Source organism: Eptatretus burgeri, chromosome 16 (genome assembly GCF_056783735.1).
Source record: "Eptatretus burgeri isolate ZD-2024b chromosome 16, Ebu_testis_v1, whole genome shotgun sequence".
NCBI lineage: Eukaryota > Metazoa > Chordata > Myxini > Myxiniformes > Myxinidae > Eptatretus > Eptatretus burgeri.
The window spans coordinates 59,206,189-59,225,586 of NC_140976.1; the positions used below are offsets into that span (position 1 = coordinate 59,206,189).

Here is a 19,398-nt window from a genome sequence, read left to right on the forward strand (position 1 = left end):
ATAATTTTGATTGATTCATTTTGCTATTATTTTGTCAAAATTGGTCTCAGACTGTTTTTCCAAACAAGAGCTCACTTCCATCTGCCAGCATTAGTCTGTGGATGTTAAAGATCCCACACGGTGTCCTTCATGAAGAGGAGGCGAGTTATCTCCAGCACCCTGAAAAAAATACAAATTCCTGTCCCAATGCACAGAGGCACGACAATGCAACCTGGGGGGTGGATTCGGAACGGATTCCCAGTCCAACATGCATTCGCCAACAACGAGGGTCGATTTGAACTTGTATTATCACCTGAATAAAACACAACCAAAACGATGTAAAGTTTGGCCGTGAAATGGATTGTGACATAAACCTTCATCTTGGAAACTTGGACCATCCATTGCCATTCTCAACAACAACTTTTTTTTTTCTCTCCAGCCCTAAATGTGTCACAATACCTGCGAATGTTTGGCGTTTCATTGTTGCAGCAATTTCCAGTGAAATTCCAGGCATTTGAAGTCCTAGAGGCCGGGTGTTCACCTCCTTATTGCCGCAGTCTCTATTTCTGTGTTTCACACGCTCACGACCCCCATAACGAAACTTGCTTGGAACGCTCTGCGCACTTTTCCTGTCCCACCCTTCTCGTCTTTCTCTGTCGGGGCCCAAAAAATATCCCCAATCGACACTTCTCATGTTTTGTACCTCCCTCCGCCCACTCCATCGTACTGTTTGACATCTCCGCCCCCCTCTCCTCCCCCCCCCCCCCAGCCAAACCCACAATGCTTCATTTGCGTTCCCGCTACACGACTATTCCACCGTGGACCTCTTGTTGCCTCACCTGTTGAACCACCTGGTCATTCTTCACTGCCTGGAAAGTAATTTAATGTCGGCCCTCCCATAATCCTGCTGCCGTCTTCCAATGCTGTCACAAGCCCTGTTTGTGCTCCGTGGTTTCTGTTCGTGTGCGACAACTTTACACAGTCCGTCTATTTTGAGAGAGATTTCCGACGACCGGTGACTATGGCATCAGTTCGGAAGATGTTTTTCTCAAAGGGGTCATCCACCGACGATGAAATCCCTAAAGCTCATCATGCTGAGCAAAGGAGGGAAAGCTGTCCGACTGCTCCCACGGTCTCTCGGCCAGCTCACTGTACCCGCAGTTCTGTGGGGAGTCATCACCTAACAAGGCAACTACGTTTCCTGGGTATGAAAGTGTGTGTGTGTGTGTGTGTGTGTGTGTGTGTGTGTGTGTGTGTGTGTGTGTGTGTGTGTGTGTGTGTGTGTGTGTGTGTGTGTGTGTGTGTGTGTGTGTGTGTGTGTGTGTGTGTGTGTGTTGCTTCATGTCATGGAAACAGCTGTCAGAAAGCACATTCTCTCCTGACGAACGGTCTTATCACCATTTTTATTTTCATTTATGGAAACCGTGTGTCTTCAGTTTTGGCATTTATTTTGTTTGTCTGCAAAGTCATAAAGAAAACGGTCCTTTTATTTATTTATTTATTTATTTTTGTCCTCTGCTTTCCCGGGCTTCTACTTTACAAATGCATTAACCCTAATTGCAGGGTGCAGGTACAAAGGATACAAAAGGCCGCTGCGCGCTGCGTTTCGACTTTGAGCGAGTGAGTCGACTTGAATTCTCGACATCCTTGCTCAGACTCTATCCTTGGTGACTTGACAAATTTACCAGCGAAAAGGTTAACGCCGAATAAAATTTTGTCCCATTTCATCGCTTATGCATCAGAGCAAAGGACGAGCAAATGAGTATCTCGGCTCGGGGCCCTCGCACTGACATGAGTTATGTTGCTAAAATAAGGCGCCAATAAATGGCGTTGTTTTACATGGGCTGAGTGGGTTTGCAAAGCGTCGCAGTTTGCTTGGGAATTGTTTGACACAAAGTGATGCATCGTGAAGCTGCAGGTCATTTATGAAGAAGAAGAGCCGGCAGCTTTTGCAAATGATGAAAGATTGATGAAATGCAATTGGTGAAACAATCGAGTGATTCATAAAACTGGTGAATTGAATGAACTGCAAGCCACAAAGGATTCAAAATAACTGGCATAACATGGTCTTCCACTTCTTCTTCTTCTTTTTCTTTTTCTTTTTTTTATTCTTTCTTCTTCCTTAAGCCTTAATCCCAACAGTTATGGGTCAGCTCCTCGTATCCACCTTCTCCAATCTCCTGTCATCCCTATCTTCTCTCTCAATCCCTTTTTCTTGAAATTTTTTTCCACGACATCCCTCCACTCTAATTTCGATCTTCCTCTTGATCTTTTCTCTCCATTTGGCTCATTCCATACTTCCTTGATCGATTCCTCTTCTTTTCTTCTCATCACATGTCCAATGTTGTAAAAATGTAAGAATGCTTATTCTTGAAAATCTGCTGTGCTTTTGTTTTTTCTTTATTTTTTTTAAGTTGAAGAAAATAATAAAGCAAATTTTGTAAAGCAAGTGTAAGAAATTGAAATAGAAGAAGGAAAGAAAACATAGGTAAGGAAATGAACAACAATATTGCTGACCCTGAAGGCTAAGATAGGGGGAAAACCCGAATCGAGGGAATTGGCCCCGTATGTTTAGCTTGACAACCCGCAATGCTCCAAATCGGACCGTGTTGCCAGGTCAGAGTCATGCGAAAGGCGTCAGGAACTGAACAGGATAAATAAAAGGAGGATAAGATAGCATGGATTAATCAGGAAAAGGCAAAACTGAAGACATTGGGAAGAACAGGAGAGGAGAAATTGTGAGAACTTACAAGGAGGTAGTGGTTGTTATGGGGGAGGGTGGGCAGTGCATGGTTGGGGTTGGGGGGTGGGGGGCTGGTCTACAAATAATAGACTTTATCCGATCTGTTGTTAACGAACATGATGTTCAAAAACACTAAATCTGTTGGTCACTTCAAACTCTCCCATCATTCTACGCAAGAGGTGTACAAGCAAATGAGATGCTATTTAATGAGCACATTCCTTGATCTGCTGTTCTTTGAAAAGGTCTCACTTTTAAAATAATTGATGATCAAATCATTTCTATTATCGGAAGTGGGAGGGGAGAAGCGTTTTTGTGAGTTATTTTGTTTCGAGATGCAGTATTTTATAAATAAACGAGCTTCATTTATTTTATTATTTTATATCTGCACCAACAGTTTCAAAAATATCTTGGATCCTGAAAACCTTAACTTGTGCTGCTTTTTAACATGTGCAAACATGCAATCGACTTTGCACAAATATTTCTGTTGTTTATCAAACTGTAAACAAAATGAAGCAATCGTGTTGGCTTATGCTGCAAAGCGGAGCTTGGTGGTGTGGGTAAAGCCCGAACCCTAACCCAGACTCAGTGGTGTAATGGTTAGAGCGTCTGCTCAGAGTCTAGGAGGTCGGTGGTTCGAACCCTGGCCGGGTCGTACCAAAGACTTTTAAAATGGTACGTTGCTGCTTCCTTGCTTTTTGCTGTTCAGCTTTTAAAAGGATAAGGGCAAGAACAATCCCTGTAGGTTGGCATCCATTGGGAGGAGGAAATTCCTCAGGAAGTGCCCCGCTGAGTGCGGTGAGAAAGGCGGTGCCATTATTGTGATGTCGGTGGTACCCAGAGTGCCCCAGGAAGTGCTACGGTACTTTCCCCAAACTGTGCATGCGTGTTGACGAGCCTCAGATAGTAAAAAAAAAAAACACTGCCCTAAATTATGTGGGTTCAAATCCCATGGCCACTTGGAAAACTGCCCCAGACAGAAGATGGACGCCACTTGGGTTATTTGCCTGTAGACGTGCTGTGGTGCTTCAACGACATTAATAAGGTTCTGGGAGCACCACCACCACTACCACCAATACCAAATGTCAAACGCAGAATGTATAACCTCTGGCAAGTAGATTGGCGAACCCGCATGGAGGAAATGTGACTTCATTGAAGTTTGTGTGACAATAATGTCTCATTGTTTGTTTATGCCTCTGAAGCATGAAGTTTGCTCAGTCATTCATGCTGACAAAAAAAATTAAAAATCAGGCCTGGTTAAAAATAATCAAATAAATAAATAAATAAGACTTTCAAAAGTTCAATTCAAGGTGACAGAAGGGTGAGTGGGAGCGCGAAAACTATACATTACACGTACCTTCAAATTTTTCTTCTTCCGATTTGCCTATCATAATGGCGTCTTGCTCTTTCATGCGTTAAAATCTCATCAACAACTTCCCATTATCTTTGAGTCTCATTGGCAACAAGTAATGTGTTCTGGATCTTGGGAGTGATTCTCTCGGTACAGTGTATGTAATTGCTGGGGACACCTTGGACCCGACTGCGCAGGTTGATCCCCACATCTTGCAAGCGCCAGCACTAAGGCAACGAGGAATTGAAAGCTATTTGTCACGCGTTCTCTAGGGTTACCCGTTCAATGTCAAGAAGAGTTTTTCATGGCGACAGATAATCCTCTGCAGTGGAAATGATGACTGTCATGCAGAACCATTGGATATTTGAAAACGTTTGTGAAGTTGATGGTTTCTCACGTCTCTTTTAAATTGATGTTCATGAGGTCGGTTTGTTGTGAAAGAAAGCACACGCACACACATTCATGCATACATACATGCACTTGTACATACACACACATATACACATGTCTTAACTATATGTCAATAGGGCAAAACAAATGCGATGTTCCTTTACTTTGAGCCAAGAGCAAGTCTAATCCAAACTTCCCTTTCCTGGTTAAGACCTTTTATTATTTCTATTGTTGTTATTATTATTATTATTATTATTATTATTATTAAACATCCACAATCAAAGCTACTATAGGTTTAGGGTGAGTTTAAGCAACAACAAAAAACTTGCCTCGCTGTTTCTATATATGCTGCTGCTTATGGATTCGCTCGAGGCAAAGCATTGTGGTTTGCAATCCGTTCAAATTACAGCAAGTGTTCAAAACCTTGGAGAATATTATTGTAATGACTTTCCTTCCCCATGTAGCTCAATAACCATCCAGTGTACACCTAGCTCACGTTGCAGCCTCATCAGCCGAACGTTCGGCCCGGCATCCTTTGTGAAAGCCAGGACAATGGCGTTGTTGTGTGCGGGGGTTATCTCTGGAATGCATGCTGGGTTGAGAAATTTTGATCTTAGTTTCCAAATATCCCACACTGTGCTGGAGAAAGCAGAGCCCTGTACGATAGTGCCGTTTTCCTTCCAATAGCTTGGTGTGAAATATGCATGTTTGATCTGTCACCTTTACTTTGCAATTTGCCTTTGCAACGTCGACTTCAAGAGTTTCTGGGGTTCTGCAGTTTCTTCATTTGGGTTTCTATTGTTTTGTGCATTCTTGGATGAATAGAAGGAATTGTTGAGTTTGAGTTGGCGACACCATCGTATGACACGTGTTAGGTGGCAGACATACAGATGGATAGAATCTGAGCAGACAAAAGGATGTCATAGATGTCAAAATGCTCGCATGTTGAGTGTTCACTTTTGTCTGTTTTTGAATCCCAATAACTGTGTTTGGTTTGGCTAATCGCAACAATGGCCAGATGCAAAGTCCACATAAGAACGTGCTTCTTTGTGATTTTTGAAGTCACCTTTGGAACACAATGCGTTTAATACTCGATATGTGCATGTGGGAAGCGAAGAAAGGGACCATTTCGTAAATTTTTTCACAAAAAAGCAAAATGGGACACGTTTGGATTATCTCTCTTTGTTTTTATTTTCCAACTCCTCCGCATTTTTCACAGCCACCATTCCCACTGCCAAGGCACCCACACACGTGTCCTACATCCGTGATGTTGGATGCTGGCTAAAGCGAGTCGGTTTGCTTTACGGATATTAATTGGAGTAGAGAAAGATGCTAAGTTGTTATTGAGATTGGTCGGTTTTTGTGGTTCTGATGGGAAGAAGGCAATAAAAATAATAATACATTTCCTCTACATGGACTTTTGGGGCTTGCAAGACTGATGGGCTCACTCATTGGTTTGGATTATTTGTGAGTGATATCCGACCTCGATGCCAAATTTGCAATGTCCCGGGCCTCAACAAGTTAATATTGTTCGTATTATTATTATGATACTTGTTATTGCGAGCAGAGTACCCACCCTACGGGTGATCTTGTTCCAAGCATGCAACACGTTCTTCTGATGCATCATACCTTTATTTTGGCGGTGTACGCAACTCACAGCTCTGTATGGGCAAAAAAGAAAAAGAAAAAACCCGGGTTACGTGCATGAAGCAATAACATATATTCTGCTTATAATTCAAAACACCTCACTGTACTGGAAAGCCTGGGGACAGGAATACCATTCCCCACCTGGAGGCAGCACGACACAAAACATTTTCATAGAGAATTTGCGTCCCCTCCTTTCCTACTCCTCCGCCCACTCGCTTGCCCCCCGCCCCCCCCCCCCACGACCTACGGCAAAGATAAAATCAGCCCGATACATTAATTGTGGTCATGCTGATCCTATGAAGCAAGTCTGGATGTAATCTTCCCAGAACTGTATGAGTAGTAGTGTGACACACACACGGATACAGACCTGGGAGGGCTCCGTTCCACTGTCTGAGCCCCCTACGTGGAGATATCAACTAACGACCAATAACCAATAACACACACCGACGCCAAATGCCATTGTGGTAATGCAGTTCATACACACACACACACACACACACACACACACACACACACACACACACACACACACACACACAGACACACACACACACACACACACACACACACACACACACACACACGTGCAAATGTACACACGCATAAAGTAAAAAAAAAAAAATGGTAAACACAAAAGATTTACCTTGAAACCGCCTTCTTTGAAAGAGGATTTAAAGTGGGTAATTAGCAAAATTCAATAAAAAAATGCATCAAGGCAGAGAACACAATATATCGATCTATACTCTATGCCTTCACAGCCAGAACAAACATGGCGAACACCTGGTCGGATGGACCTTATTGTTTTTAAAAAAAAAAATACGTATCGATGTCGAAGTGAGAGTTGGATTATAATTGGAGATCGCACAAAGCAAAGTCCTGTAAAAATAAAATTGCACATTTTCAGTGGATGAGACACCTCCCGAGGCACCCATCGCATGGCACCGTGGGACCCAACAAAGGCGGAAACATACGTCTAATCGATGTGAGATTGAAAGCACGTGTACTTTTTCCTGAAACGAACAACCAAGCAACTTGGATACTGCTCGCCAAGTGGCTTAACCATTCAAGCAAACACTCCAACGAAACGGTCGATTATGAAATGGCTCCCTTGGCACGTAATTGGCAATCACTGAACCGTCATATTAAACATACACCTCCCGGAGACGCCCAAAATGTCACATATCTCCGAATTGGACAGATTAACACTTTTTTTTTTTAGGAGTCGGAACTGCTTGTAAGTTTGATTCTGGAGCTTAAATTTTGCAATTCTTCTTCGTTTAAGAGATACTCATGGCGATCGCATGTGTGGAAATGAAATAAAGCAATAAATGCTGACGTCTCTAGGCATTTATAAGCATTGCATGTACCCAGCGATTTGGAGCTATGATGAACAGCTTGTTCCAAGTTATAGCTTGTTGCAAATCAAGGTTGGGTTGAGCAGGCCAAAAAACATGGCTTCAGACCCCAGCAAGGTTACCCAAGGAATGCCTTAAGACCCCAGACAGCGAGGTGGCTGAGTATCGCCTGATGAAGGATATAATTAAGTAAGGCCGTTAATTATTTTAAGGGGTATTTTAATTAACCCAAACACTTTTCACTCTTGCACTTCCTTGGAGTTTTCTTGGTATGCATGTTTCAGGCTGCTAGGTTTTCTGATTTTGGAGTTACGGAGGAGACACACTGACGCACACGCACACACGCACACACGCACACAGACACCCTTTCATTTGTGTGTATGTGTCATATGTATATATATGTATATATATGTATGTATATATATATATGTATATATATGTATATATGTATGTATATATATGTATGTATGTATATGTATGTATGTATATGTATATATGTATATATGTATGTATATATATATATGTATGTATATGTATATGTATATATATATATATATATATATATATATATATATATATATATATATATATATATATGTATGTATGTATATATGTATATGGAAGTGGCAGTCTCATTTTGCTGCTCTTCTGAACAATTGATGTTTACAATCAATGGAATGTTTTAAAATGGCTCTCACATGATACCATTGTGAACAAAATGTGGGAAAAAGATCAGTCCGACAAAGACACAGATAAACATCATGAAAATGGCACACGTGTTGCTCAACAAAGCCTCTGCCGAATTCGAGTCAACCGTTGCTTTTACTAATGCACACCAATGTCAGCTTTATGTGCCAAAAATGACTTCACATTAAACACGAATGCCAAAAACAACATGTAGTATAATTCGAGCTGAAAAAGAAAAGACCCAGACACCTTGAGGTCATGGCAATACATTATTGAAGTTTTTCAAGAGTTCTCAAAATAGTAATGAAAAGGCCTTTGGTGAAACAAAATCGACCGAATGTTGGTGCTAGGAAACCATAGAATGTAATCCTTAAGGTTTTTATTTATTTCGTGTTTCGTTTTTCTTCCGACGTCGAACCAATCCGTCCTGTTTGAAAGTTGGGCAGCAAGCTTCTGCATGGCTTTGTTCTTTCCTGCGAGAGCAATGAGCTTTGTTGTGTATAGTAGAAGGCCCCATGATTTTGAGAACATTCCTGAGTGCATGTGGTATGTTTGCAACAATATTTTAAAATGGAGTTCGGCTCGTCCACATTCGTGCAAACGCCGCCGGCTTACCTGAATGCCACGGATAATGAGCAATATATATATATGGGTTTTACTTTGAACGACCTCTAATTTTTTTTTTTTAAGTTTTCCTCCAAATCAGCATCTTTCTTCCCCAGTCGTTTCTGTGGCACAACAGAAACTGAGGATGATTGAGCCATGGGTATGGAGAAGGTGGCAATCCATCTGTGTGGGTGTTCTTGGAAAGTTCAAGCGTCTGCTTTCCATGCGTATATAAAAACGATATATAGCATGATAGCTCAAAAAGCTGTGCACGGATTCGGATGAAACTTGGTGGATATGTTGGGTGTGTGACCAGGACGAATTGGTTCAATTTTGGTGAAGATCTGGATCTGATAATTTTTAAAGTGATTCTTCACCATTGAGAGATAGGGCTAAGAATGATATAGTCCTGTATAGCATGATATTTCAATAATGAATTGGGCCTGATACGTTCTCGTGGATCAGGCATTACGTGCTCTACCGCGTGGCTTTCTCGTACGCTCATATTTTACCTCCCTCTCTTTTTGTGGTCACAGTGGTTCTAAAAACTGGTGTCTTTCATGCTGCCATTGTTACTTACGAAATCTAAAGATTTCGTAAGTATATTGATGACTTCCGTTTCTGTTTTTTTGTTTGTTTGTTTGTTTATAGGCACGATAACTCGAGAACGGAAGAAGCTACCAATGTCAAATTACACCACGTGATTCAGGAGGGCGATGGCTAGTGCTGATTAGATTTTGGTCAAAATCGGTCAAAGGTCAAGGTCACAGTGAGGTCAAATATTCGATTTTTGATGGTTTGGTACAGATAACTCGAGAACGGAAGAAGCTACCAATGTCAAATTACACCACGTGATTCAGGAGGGTGATGGCTAGCACTGATTAGATTTTGGTCAAAATAGGTCAAAGGTTAAGGTCACAGTGAAGTCAAACATCCAAAACATTCGATTTTTTTTTTCATGGTTTGGTACGGAATCATCGTAGAAACTTCTGGTTTGCGTCGCTACCTTCTCTCGAGACAGCTTTTATTAGACAAGGTCAGAGGTCAAGTTGACGATTTCGTAAGTACCAGTCTATGACTGCTTGTTTGTTTGTTTGTAGGCACGATAACTCGAATGGAAGGAGCTTCCAATGTCAAATTACACCACGTGATTCAGGAGGGTCATGGCTAGTACTGATTAGATTTTGGTCAAAATCGGTCAAAGGTCAAGGTCACAGTGAGGTCAAATATTCGATTTTTGATGGTTTGGTACAGATAACTCGAACGGAAGAAGCTACTAATGTCAAATTACACCACGTGATTCAGGAGGGTGATGGCTGGTACTGATTAGATTTTGGTCAAAATCGGTCACAGTGAGGTCAAACATCCAAAAAATGATAACTCGAGAACTGAAGCTACCAATGTCAAATTACACCACGTGATTCAGGAGGGTGATGGCTAGCGCTGATTAGATTTTGGTCAAAATCGGTCAAAGGTTAAGGTCACAGTAAGGTCAAACATGTAAAAAATGATAACTCGAGAACGGAAGAAGCTACCAATGTCATATTACACCACGTGATTCAGGAGGGTGGTGGCTAACGCTGATTAGATTTTGGTCAAAATCGGTCAAAGGTCGAGCTCACAGTCAGGTTAAACATGCAAAAAATGATAACTCGAGAACGGAAGAAGCTACCAATGTCAAATTACACCACGTGATTCAGGAGGGTGGTGGCCAGCGCTGATTAGATTTTGGTCAAAGGTCAAGGTCACAGTGAGGTCAAACATCCAAAACATTCAATTTTTGATTGTTTGGTACAGAATCATCGTATAAACTTCTGGTATGGTTTGCGTCGCTACCTTCTCGAGAGACAGCTTTTATTAGACAAGGTCAGAGGTCAAGTTGACTCTTTCGCAAGTACCAGTCTATGACTGCTTGTTACTTACGAAATCTAAAGATTTCGTCAGTATATTGATGACTTCCGTTTCCGTTTTTGTTTGTTTGTTTGTTTGTAGGCACGATAACTCGAGAACGGAAGAAGCCACCAATGTCAAATTACACCACGTGATTCAGGAGGGTGATGGCAAGTGCTGATTAGATTTTGGTCGAAATCGGTCAAAGGTCAAGGTCACAGTGAGGTCAAATATTCGATTTTTGATGGTTTGGTACAGATAACTCGAGAACGGAAGAAGCTACCAATGTCAAATTACACCACGTGATTCAGGAGGGTGATGGCTAGTGCTGATTATATTTTGGTCAAAATCGGTCAAAGGTCAAGGTCACAGTGAGGTCAAACATCCAAAACATTCGATTTTTGATGGTTTGGTACAGAAACAACGTAGAAACTTCTGGTTTGCTTCGCTACCTTCTCTAGAGACAGCTTTTATTAGACAAGGTCAGAGGTCAAGTTGACGATTTCGTAAGTACCAGTCTATGACTGCTTGTTTGTTTGTATGTTTGTTTGTTTGTAGGCACGATAACTCGAGAACGGAAGAAGCTACCAATGCAAAATTACACCATGTGATTCAGGAGGCTGATGGCTGGTACTGATTAGATTTTGGTCAAAATCGGTCAAAGGTCAAGGTCACAGTGAGGTCAAATATTCGATTTTTGATGGTTTGGTACAGATAACTCGAACGGAAGAAGCTACTAATGTCAAATTACACCACGTGATTCAGGAGGGTGATGGCTGGTACTGATTAGATTTTGGTCAAAATCGGTCACAGTGAGGTCAAACATCCAAAAAATGATAACTCGAGAACTGAAGCTACCGATGTCAAATTACACCACGTGATTCAGGAGGGTGATGGCTAGTGCTGATTAGATTTTGGTCAAAATCGGTCAAAGGTTGAGGTCACAGTAAGGTCAAACATGCAAAAAATGATAACTCGAGAACGGAAGAAGCTACCAATGTCAAATTACACCATGCGATTCAGGAGGGTGGTGGCTAGCGCTGATTAGATTTTGGTCAAAGGTCAAGGTCACAGTGAGGTCAAACATCCAAAACATTCAATTTTTGATTGTTTGGTACAGAATCATCGTATAAACTTCTGGTATGGTTTGCGTCGCTACCTTCTCGAGAGACAGCTTTTATTAGACAAGGTCAGAGGTCAAGTTGACTATTTCGCAAGTACCAGTCTATGACTGCTTGTTACTTACGAAATATAAAGATTTCGTCAGTGTATTGATGACTTCCGTTTCTGTTTGTTACTTACGAAATCTAAAGATTTCGTAAGTATATTGATGACTTCCGTTTCTGTTTGTTTGTTTGTTTGTGTGTTTGTTTGTTTGTTTGTGTGTTTGTTTGTTTGTTTGTGTGTTTGTTTGTTTGTTTGTTTGTAGGAACGATAACTCGAGAACGGAAGAAGCTACCAATGTCAAATTACACCAGGTGATTTAGGACGGTGGTGGCTAGCGCTGATTAGATTTTGGTCAAAATCGCTCAAAGGTCAAGGTCACAGTGAGGTCAAACATCCAAAACATGCGATTTTTGATGGTTTGGTCCAGAATCATCATAGAAACTTCTCGTTTGCATCGCTACCTTCTCTAGAGACAGCTTTTATTAGACAAGGTCAGAGGTCAAGTTGTCGATTTCGTAAGTACCAGTCTATGACTGCTTGTTTTTTTGTTTGTTTGTTTTAACAATTTTTTTTAATGATTGTTTCATGACGAGCCACATTTTGACACAATAAATGCTTTGGAAAGACATATCAGAGGTAGCGCACTCGCCAATGAGCTATCTATGGAGTCTGGGTTATATTCCCCAACCAGATTACAAACTGCCACCCTGGTGTTTCGCAGGCAGAGCGTTCTATCAATGCGTGTGACATCAGACGTCAGTCAGATGGGATGTTAAGCTGGGGACCATTCTGCCAGCATTAGTTGTTGCTGGAAGTGAAAGATTCCTCGGTGTTTTCTCACAAAGAGTTGGGAATTGTTGCCGACACAGTGGCCATATTCCAATTTCCCAACACTCAGTATGACGGAATAAAACCTGATCTTTCAATTCTCTTGGCAAAGTTAGACACTGCGCATTAATTTGAACAATTAACGCCTTCTTCTTGGGCTGTCTCCTCGCAAGTCGCATTGTCATTGGGTACGTAAAATGATACAAAGCCAGAAACCATTGCCGTGGAAAGAAAATATGAAAGTTAAGTGATTAACAATATATAAGGACTCCAAGTAATACTCCCTATAATTCACCATAGTGTGTTTGTGTGTGTGTATGTAACTAGATTTCATAAGTATATTGATGACTTCCATCCTCTGTTTGTGTTTGTTTGTGTGTGTGTTTGTTTGTAAGCGCGATAACTCGAGAACGGAAGAAGCTACCAATGCTAAATTACACCACGTGATTCAGGAGGGTGATGGCTAGTGCTGATTAGATTTTGGTCAAAATCGGTCAAAGGTCAAGGTCACAGTGACGTCAAATATAATGCCGTAAATTCATGTGGAGAAATGGAGTATTTTTGCTTCGGTCGACGTTACGAGTTCGTTTTAACTTCGATTTTAATTTTGTTTTCGGTTTTTGCGATCGCTTATACGCTTAACACTCGGTTGTCGAAATTCTGGTAAAAAATCGGATGTTTTGGAGACGTTTTAAGATTGTATAAAAAATATTTCACTCGCCGCGTCACGGCTCATCACGTGGTGCAGCGCGCTCGAGCAGACGCGTCGTTGAGTCACGTAAAGGTTTTGCGTGTGCGCGCTGACGGTGTTTTCGATAAAATGGTGTTTAAAAGTCATTTTTTATCCCAATAAAGGTTATTGTCGCATGCCTGACTCGCTAAGCTGTCGGATTATGTAAAGATTGTTGGTGGATGGCCGAATATTACGGTTTTGTGACTTTGATAAAATAATATTAAATAATTGCGTGGAGAAATGGAGATTTTTGCTTCGGTCGATGTTACGATTTTTGATGGTTTGGTGCAGAATCATCGTAGAAACTTCTGGTTTGCGTCGCTACCTTCTCGAGAGACAGCTTTTATTAGACAAGTCTGAGGTCAAGTTGACGATTTCGTAAGTCCCAGTCTATGACTGCTTGTTACTTACGAAATGTAAAGATTTCGTAAGTATGTTGATGCCTTCCGTTTCTGTTTGTTTGTTTGTTTGTTTGTAGGCACGATAACTCGAGAAGGGAAGAAGCTACCAATGTCAAATTACACCACGTGATTTAGGAGGGTGATGGCTGGTGCTGGTTAGATTTTGGTCAAAATCGGTCAAAGGTCAAGGTCATGGTGAGGTCAAATACGATTTTTGATGGTTTGGTACAGAATCATCGTAGAAACTTCTGGTTTGCGTCGCTACCTTCTCGAGAGACAGCTTTTATTGGACAAGCTCAGAGGTCAAGTTGACGATTTTGTAAGTACCAGTCTATGACTGTTTGTTTTGTTGTTCATAAAGTATAACATTTTCTCTCCAACTCCCCTGCCATATATATATATATATATATATATATATATATATATATATATATATATATATATATATATATATATATATATATATATATATATATATATATATATATATATATATATATATATATATATATATATATATATATATATATATGTATATATATATATATATATATATATATATATATATATATATATATATATGTATATATATATATATATATATATATATATATATATATATATATATATATATATATATATATATATCTATATATATATATATATATATATATATATATATATATATATATCTCTATATATATATATATATATATATATATATACATATATACATATATATATATATATATATATATGTATATATATATATATATGTATGTATATATGTATGTATATATATATGTATATATATATATATGTATGTATATATATATGTATATATATATATATGTATGTATATATATATGTATATATATATATATATATATATATCTATATATATATATATCTATATATATATATCTATCTATCTCTCTCTCTCTCTCTCTCTCTCTCTCTCTCTCTCTCTCTCTCTCTCTCTCTCTCTCTGTTTCTCTCTCTCTGTATCTCTCTCTCTGTCTCTGTCTTTCTCACTCTCTCTCCCCCTCTCTCTCTCTCTCTCTCTCTCTCTCTCTCTCTCTCTCTCTCTCTCTCTCTCTCTCTCTCTCTCTCTCTCTCTCTCTCTCTCTCTCTCTCTCTCTCTCTCTCTCTCTCTCTCTCTCTCTCTCTCTCTCTCTCTCTCTCTCTCTCTCTCTCTCTCTCTCTCTCTCTCTCTCTCTCTCTCTCTCTCTCTCTCTCTCTCTCTCTCTCTCTCTCTCTCTCTCTCTCTCTCTCTCTCTCTCTCTCTCTCTCTCTCTCTCTCTCTCTCTCTCTCTCTCTCTCTCTCTCTCTCGTTTATCTATAGGTGGTGCTTGGCTCTGGGCTTGTCCGGGTGGTGTTTGTCTCTGGTCGGTATTTATGGTATGACAGTCGAAAATGGATTTCAGACATTTTTTTGTTTTCCATCTTCACTGTTATTACATGCAGAATCATTTTTACGAGACAGTATGAATCGTAATTAACGCTCCACCACACGTCTGCCTTCCCTTCCTCCACACGTCTGCTTTCCCTTCCTCTCACCTCATGCTGCCTTCCGCTCCCTCCTTTCTCTCTCTTTCCCCCTCCACCTCCCCAATCTCTCCCCCCCTCTCTTCCCCCTCTTTTTCTTCCCTGTTTTAGTATTCCCGTCACTGAAGCGACGGCTGGTATTTGCTACTCTGAAAGTGAATTTGTATATTTGTTTATCTCTGTTTGAAAAATTAAAACGACTGAACCAAATCCCACCAAATTTTGTATGTTGCTAAAGGGTATCCCAAGTATGGTTTCTGTCATGGGCGAATATCTGGGTGAGGGGTTCAGGGTGGGAGGAAGACCGCAATATTCTCTGCATGTAAATGCGTATCAAATCTTGCCACCTGGTGAGAGCCGTAATTACAAATAATCTTTTATAAAGGTCTTCACAGCTTGATAATATACATGACAGTGATGTTGAAATCTGAATGAGAATTTTTAAATTTTGAAAATGTGTCGATTCACTCATTTTAAGTGGAGGTTCAAACCAAAGCATCCAACACTGAGCTTTGCAGTGAAGTGGAAGTGATTTTGAATGTGGTGTTCGCTGACTTCCAAGCAGATGGAATATGACCTCGGGTAAATTATAGGGTTAATGGAGCAGAATGTTTGTCAAGTACAACATGTTATCTTTTGATTAACTCGGTCAGGAAAGCAAAGGGTACTTTTACTCGTGTGTATATATAAATAAATTAAAGGGCACTTGGTCGAGCGCATACCTCTACCACGTAATGCCTCATCCACGAAAACATATCGGGTCCAATACATTTTTGAAATATCATGCAAAACAGTACTATATCGTTTTTTGGCCCTATCTCTCAATGGTGAAGAATCACTTTGAAAATTAAATGATTATCGTATCCAGATCGGGATTCGGATCTTCAACAAAATTGAATCAATTTTTCCTTGTCACACACCCAACATGTCCACTAAGTTTCGTTCAAATCCGTCTGCCATATTTTGAGATATCGTGCTATTTTTCGTTTTTGGCCATATCTCTCAATGGTGAAGAATCACTTAAAAAATTCTCGTCGCCGGATCCAGATCTTCAACAAAATCTAATCATTTCATCCTTGTGACACTCCCAACCTGTCCACAAAATTTCATCTGGATCCGTCCACAACTTTTTGAGATATCCTGCACACAAGCAAACAAGAAGAAGAAGACTTCATGAAGAGCACGATACTTGCAAAATCCATAAAACAAATTTGACCTCAAAAATAATTGGTGGTTGAATTCAACGACCAAATATGCAATGCCTCTTCAAATTTCTATTGAATCAGATGAAAATTGACAATTTTAGAAATTCGGCCTATGTTTACCTTTTGGCCGATATGATCCTCCAAAATAGTTGGTGGTTGAATTTGGTGATCTGAAATATAAATCCTCTTCAAATTTCAAGTCAGTCGGATGAAAATTGAGGATTTTAGAAATACCACCTTAGTTGTTGACCTTTGGCCTATGTTGACCTTTTGACCTCAAAAACAATTGGCTTCTTCCTTATGACAAACTCTACCAAGTGGTGTAGTTTTATGAAGATCGGTTTAAAATTGTGACCTGTTGGTGACAAACTGTCAAACAGACAGACAGACAGACCGAATAACAAAATCGACAAACCAATGAACTTGAAAAATCTTCGATTTTGCAAGTAACAGACAGGCAAACAGACAGAAAGGGGTGAGGACATAACCTCCTTCACCTTCGGTGGTGGAGGTAATAACCATTACTTTCATGCAGTGAGGCGCATAGGGCTGCCAAGGTAGTTGTATTTGGTTAAAGAGTACAATCCAGGATGGGTCGCCACTCCAACGAAGGATACTCAAATGGATTATTACACCAGTAAGCTGGTACTCATTTTGCCAACCTTGGAAGGATGACAGGCTGAGTCAACCCACCTGCTGTTATTTGACCGGTGCGACAGGGGCTCAAACTCAAGACCCGAAGATCCTAAGCCAGCCACCTTAACCGTTAACCCAAACACCAGGCAGTGTGTATGTATACACTAAATGGTCAAAGGTATGTGGATACCCCTTCTAATGAGTGGATTTGGCTATTTCAGCCACACCCATTGCTGGCAGGTGTATAAAATCAAGCACACAACCATGCAATCTCCAGAGACAAACAATGGCAGGAGAATAGGCCGTACTGAAGAGCTCAGTGACTTTCAACGTGGCATTGTCATGGGATGCCACTTTTCCAACAAGTCAGTTCAGCAAATTTCTGCCCTGATAGAGCTGTCCCGGTCAACTGTAAGTGCTGTTATTGTGAAGTGGAAATGTCTCGGAGCAACAACAGCTCATCCGCAAAGTGGAAGGCCGCACAAGCTCACAGAACGGGACTGCCGAGTGTTGAAGGGTGTAGTGTGGAAAAATCATCCGTCATCGGTTGCAACACTCACCGAGTTCCAAACTGACTCTGGAAGCAACGTCAGCACAAGCACTGTTCGTCGAGAACTTCATGTAATGGGTTTCCATGGCCGAGCAGCTGCACACAAGCCAAAGATCACCATGTGCAATGCCAAGCATCGGCTGGAGTGGTGTAAAGCTCACCGACATTGGACTACGCAGCAATGGAAACGCATTATCTGGAGTGATGAATCGCACTTCACCATCTGGCAGTCTGACAGACGAATCTTGGTTTGGCGGATGCCAGGAGAACATAACCTGCTTGAAGGCATAGTGCCAACTGTAAAGTTTGGTGGAGGAGGAATAATGGTCTGGGGCTGTTTTTCATGGTTCAGGCGAGGCCCCTTAGTTCCAATGAAGGGAAATCTTCACGGTACAGCATACAATGACATTCGAGACGATTCTGTTTCCAACTTTGTGGCAACAGTTTGGTGGAGAGCCCTTTCCTGTTTCAGCATAACAATGCCCCGTGAACAAAGCGAGGTCCAAACAGAAATGGTTTGTCAAGATCGGTGTGGAAGAACTTGACTCTCCTCCACAGAGCCTTGACCTCAACCCCATTGAACACCTTCAGTCTGAATAGGGACGCCGACTGCGAGGCAGACCTAATTGACGAACATCAGTGCCCGACCTCACTAATGCTCCTGTGGCTAATGGAAGCAAATCCCGGCAGCAATGTTCCCACATCAAGTGGAAAGCCTTCCCAGAAGAGTGGAGGCTGTTATAGCAGCAAAGGGGGGACCAATTCAATATTAATGCCCATGATTTTGGAATGAGATGTTGGACGAGCAGATGTCCACATACCTTTGGCCATGTAGTGTAAATATATATATATATATATATATATATATATATATATATATATATATATATATATATATATTGTTACGTTTGAGGGGGGGTATGCATTCAAAGGGTAATTAGGATGTTTAATTAGGTATGCCATGCTGTTCGAGTTTACCAGGATCTCGATGTAATAAGTAGCAATTCAGTGGTGATAAGTTGTCTAGTAAATGTTCATTTCTTCAAGGGGGGAGATGATAATTGTCACGTAATTAGATAGGGACACGGGATAGGGTAAGTGTGTCTGCGTAAACCCCTTTTTGGTATTCTCTGGAGACTGGCCGTGACGTCACAGGACAGTGCAGCGGATGGCTCCGCCCCGTGATCACGATTGGTGGAAGGCGATGGCGGTGGGCCAATAAACAGCTCGATTGAAGTGACGAGGACAGAAGGATAAAAAGGTTCTGTTCGGGGTCGAAAAGGAAGAGGAAGAAGATTACAACCAAAAGATCGTGGTTTTTTTGGTGTGGAAGCTGTGGCGGCAGAGAGCGTCCTGGTTGTTGTGCTGAATCGATCGTGTTCTTGATCGTGTCTGGGAGCCTTGCCGAGCCTCGTGCCTCGCTTTGGTTGGCTCTGGGGTTCTGCTGACTCGGAGTGTGGGGTCGGGCGGCGGGCGGACCTGCCTCCCTCTCCTGCTCGCGGCTTGGCGCCGGAGCTGGTTCCCTGGCGGCTGTGGGCGGACTTGGGCCAGTACCAGGAGGTCGACAGCACCGCGGTTTCTCCTGCCCCCCCCCCTGGCGAGAGCAAGGCCGGCTCGTCCGGCACCGATCCAGGGACAGTTGCGTCCACACCACGGTTCAGCCTGACCACCAGAGATAGCTACGG

At 41.3% G+C, this 19,398-nt stretch overlaps 1 protein-coding gene across 7 annotated transcripts in view; it reads left to right on the forward strand.

The window, feature by feature from the left end:
- LOC147011136 (protein furry homolog-like) overlaps positions 1 to 19,398 on the forward strand; it is a 173,507-nt gene that overhangs the window by 29,626 nt on the left and 124,483 nt on the right. For 5 of the 7 annotated variants that reach the window (XM_085859037.1, XM_085859039.1, XM_085859040.1 and 2 more), the window contains exon 1: positions 765 to 1,184. The exons of the other annotated variants lie outside the window; for them this stretch is intronic. In XM_085859037.1, coding sequence (XP_085715163.1) covers positions 1,001 to 1,184 — 184 coding nt within the window. In that variant the 5' untranslated portion in view covers positions 765 to 1,000. Of the gene's footprint in view, positions 1 to 764; positions 1,185 to 19,398 lie in introns of those variants that run through there. 7 annotated transcript variants of the gene reach the window in all.